Below are 3,614 nucleotides of genomic sequence, written 5' to 3' on the forward strand. Positions count from 1 at the left end.
GAAACCTGAGTAGCTTAACTGCAAAGTCTGTTTTTGCTAAATGGATGAATGGGGCCTGAAACCAGGTACAGAGCCCTGAGGGACTCTGGCATTGTGCCCCAAGCCCCTCTAGACTTGCCTCTCCTGGTCCCCCAGCCCACACGCCAGCAGTCCCAGCCCCCAAGTCCCCTGCCATGCTGGGGGGAGGGGTGGGAACCTAGCAGGTCTGGGTTTACTCTGGAGTTTGCAGAGGCACCTCCCAGGCTGCCCAGGTGGGGGGAAGGCCATTAAAAGTGGATCTGGTGGGTAGAGACTTCACTCACCAGACAGCAGGGTCAACTGCCCGGGACCCTGAGCCCAGTCCCAGACAGACAGACAGATGCTCCTCAACCAGCTGACCACAGTTCTGAGCCTGCTCAGTGGAGCCTGCCTACCCACAGGCTTGGGGAGGCCTGGACCCCAGGGTTCCCCACCCCAGCCCTGGGCTGCCACAAATCAGACCCGATCCCTGGACCAAGGGGCCCAGGCCTCCCCAGTGCCATCTTCTGCTCTCAGCAGCTGGAAGGCCTTCTTGGACCTGCAGAAAACCAGGCGTGTGGGGAAAGGTGGGCTGCAGCATGAGCAGAAAGGGGCTACCACCATGTCTCTCCCACTGGACCCGCAGGAAGTAGCCCAGGAGGGGTGTAAGGCTGTGCCCTTCACTCAGGTGAGTCTGTGGTGGGAGAAGGAGAGGGCTGGGTCTCAGCATTGACAGAGAGCATGACTTGGTGCCAGATTAGGAATCAAGCCCTATATCCTTTCCCTGTCTCTGACCCTCAGTTTCCTCCCTTATAAAATGGGGGTTGCCCCTCTGCCAGCTTCTGCAATCACCACCCTGTCCCCCAAGTCTATTTTTCCATTTAATGGCCAGAGGCACCTGTGAGCTTCTGAGTCAGGTCATGTCCCTTCTACACTCAGAGCCCTCTATGGCTCCCACCTCACCCAGAGCAAAAGCCCCAATTTTCCCCACAGCCCACAAGGCCCTGCTCTCTTTGCCTGTCCTCTCTCTGCTCTCACCTCCTCCCGTTCCCCCTTGCCCACTTCACTCCTGCCACACCTGCCTCCTTTCCCCCAGACACAACAACAATAGATACCACTGGCTGCCCCTTTGCCTCTAGCACCTCCCCCCACCCTGACATTCTGTGGCTCCTTCTTTCACCTCCTTCAGGTTTTCACTCAAACGTTATTTAAAAATGCAGCAGCCAGGCGGGTGTGGCTCAGTGGTTGAGCATCGACCTATGAACCAGAAAGTCACGGTTGGATTCCCAGGCAGGGCACATGCCTGGTTGCGGGCTTGATCCCCGGTAGGGGGTGCAGGAGGCAGCCAATCAACGATTCTCTCTCATCATTGATGTTTCTATCTCTCCCTTTCTATCTGAAATCAATAAAAAATATTTTTTAAAAATGCAATGCCTCCCACCCCATTTTCCTCTTTTCCGCTTTATTTCTTGCTGTAGTATGCATCATCACCGAAAAAGTGAAATTGATTCTGTAATTGCATTTATTATCTGTCTTCCTCAACAGAATGTCTGTTCCACCAGGGCAGGATTTTTTATGCCTTATTCACGCTCTATTCCCACCCCTAAGCTCTAGAGCAGAGCCAGGCACACAGCAGCAGCTGTAGTACCTCCCTGCTAAGCACTTTGGGGCAGCCTGAACGAGAGGGGTATGGGCAGCACTCCCACAGTGCATTCAGTTGGTGCTCCATAATGGCTGTAGGCGTTCATGCCCTGTGTTGTTTATGGCTCAGGCTCTGCAGCCAGGTGTACCAAGTTCTGCCTTAACTGATGATTTCTTTGTAACTGAGCAAGAGGGTGGGGTCGCTGGGACAGAGTGAGGGGAAAGGTGGGAAGATGAAGTTGGGGGGAGAGGGGCAGAGGCGGGAGTACAAAGGGTTTAAACAGAGAAGGGCCATGAACGGGGTGAATTGATAGTTGGAGGGGATCATAGGAAGAACTAACATTTATTGAGCACTGACTGTGTGCCAGTTTATAGGCTAAAGGCTTTCTGTGTAATACCCACCCCCCACCCCCAGGCCCCTGTAATGCCACCTCTTCCTGCTATTCCTCAGCCGTTCTCTCTATTAATCCTCTCTGTTGAAAGGCCTAGAGTAGTTTCTTTTTTTCCTGGTTGAACTTTGATGATTTCATAGGTGAAGAAACTGAGGCCCAGAGAGGTTGAGTAACTTACCTCAAGTCACACAGCAAGCAATGGCGGAGTCAGGATTTGAGCCCAGGCATCCATGCTTCTCAAGGTGGGGTGGAAGTGGATTGGGGATTATGCTCATTACTCTGGCCTCCGGCTCCACTACCCTTGACCTGTCTCCCTGCCTCTGACCCCAGGTGCTCTCCCAGCCGGGATGCATGGCTATGCGCCTCCGTAATCACCTCTGCTTTGGCCACTGCTCCTCGCTCTTCGTCCCTGGTGTGGACCCTGCCCCGTTCGTCCTCTGCAACAGCTGTGTGCCCGCTCGAAGGCACTGGATGCCCGTGTTCCTGTGGTGTCGGGTGGGCAGCCCAGCCTCTCGCTGGCGGGTGAAGACACACACAGTGCTGGTCGAGAGGTGTCAGTGCAGCCCGAAGGCATGAGCTGAGCATCACGGACTGACACACAGACGCACGCACCTCGGAGAGATGTGGGAGTCAGACGCCGACCTGGGTTATGGACACTGGGTCAAAGAGACCAGGGATGCAGGGAAAGCCAGATGGGCCTCCCGAGTCCTCACCCTGCTCCCATGAACACCAGACAGCCGCAGCCATGGCGGTGGCCCCCCACAGTCCCAGCACACGCTACTGAGCACTCCCTGGTGGCCAGGCCCAGCTCTAAGCATATGCCAGGTACTTACTTGAGTCCTCCTCAGAGCTGCCCAATAGCATAGGGGTATCACCCTATTTTACAGGGAAGGAAACTGAGGCCCCAAGAGGCAAAGACACTTGCTCAGGGTCACACAACAGTACGTGGCAGAGCCAGCGTTTGAACCCCAGGCAGCGTGGGGCCGGCTTTCAACCACCCGGCTGGGCCTCCTCTCACAGAGTCAGTCACAGACACACTCCCAAATGCGGGAAGAATGGATGACCCCAGCCAGGAGACACCGTGACGACCCTGTCCTAGGGACCCCAAGAAACCAAGGCAGGAAAGCAGAGGTAGCTACGAGGGGAAACCTGGGTTCCCCAAGTCAGAGGCAGAACCCACAAGCTCCAGCTGCCCCTCCCAATCTCCACCAGCCCCACGCCCAGTGTGGCATTCCACAGGACCATAAAGGTTGACAGAGCCCAGTGTGTGTGTGTGTGTGTATTTGTTCTTCCAACTGGAGTTCCCTGGAAGCGGGTGGCCCTGTGGAATGTGGGCATGAGGGGTGCTCCCTCCTCAGTTGGGCACAGGGTCTGCAGCGGATGAGGGTGGCCGGGCTTTGGGCGTCTGGAACCAGGGCCCTAGCAGATGGGCCCGTCTGGCACAGACGCAGGGACATGTGGCGCTGTCAGGGTTGCCTCCAAATGCTCCCCGGAGCGCAGGGCGGTGGGGGGGTCAACCGGGGCCCCCCTCGGCCCTCTTCCTGCCTCAGGAAGGAAGGCCCCAGGTGAGGGGAGCAGGAGGAG

General features: G+C 56.6%; 1 protein-coding gene across 1 annotated transcript; it reads left to right on the top strand.

The window, feature by feature from the left end:
- Positions 1-358: 358 nt before the first annotated feature.
- On the top strand, positions 359-3,281 carry DAND5 (DAN domain BMP antagonist family member 5). The gene is made up of 2 exons (XM_008157925.3): positions 359-685; positions 2,361-3,281. Exons 1-2 carry the CDS (start codon positions 359-361, stop codon positions 2,604-2,606), a joined length of 573 nt encoding a protein of 190 aa, XP_008156147.2. The 3' UTR covers positions 2,607-3,281.
- The last annotated feature ends 333 nt before the right edge of the window (positions 3,282-3,614 follow it).

This window comes from Eptesicus fuscus, chromosome 6 (assembly GCF_027574615.1).
Source record: "Eptesicus fuscus isolate TK198812 chromosome 6, DD_ASM_mEF_20220401, whole genome shotgun sequence".
Lineage (NCBI taxonomy): Eukaryota > Metazoa > Chordata > Mammalia > Chiroptera > Vespertilionidae > Eptesicus > Eptesicus fuscus.

Coding starts and splice junctions, on each gene's coding strand:
- DAND5 (XM_008157925.3), top strand. CDS start 359: ATGCTCCTCAACCAGCTGACCACAGTTCTGAGCCTGCTCAGTGGAGCC. Junction 686..2,360: donor AGGCTGTGCCCTTCACTCAG/GTGAGTCTGTGG, acceptor CTCTGACCCCAG/GTGCTCTCCCAGCCGGGATG.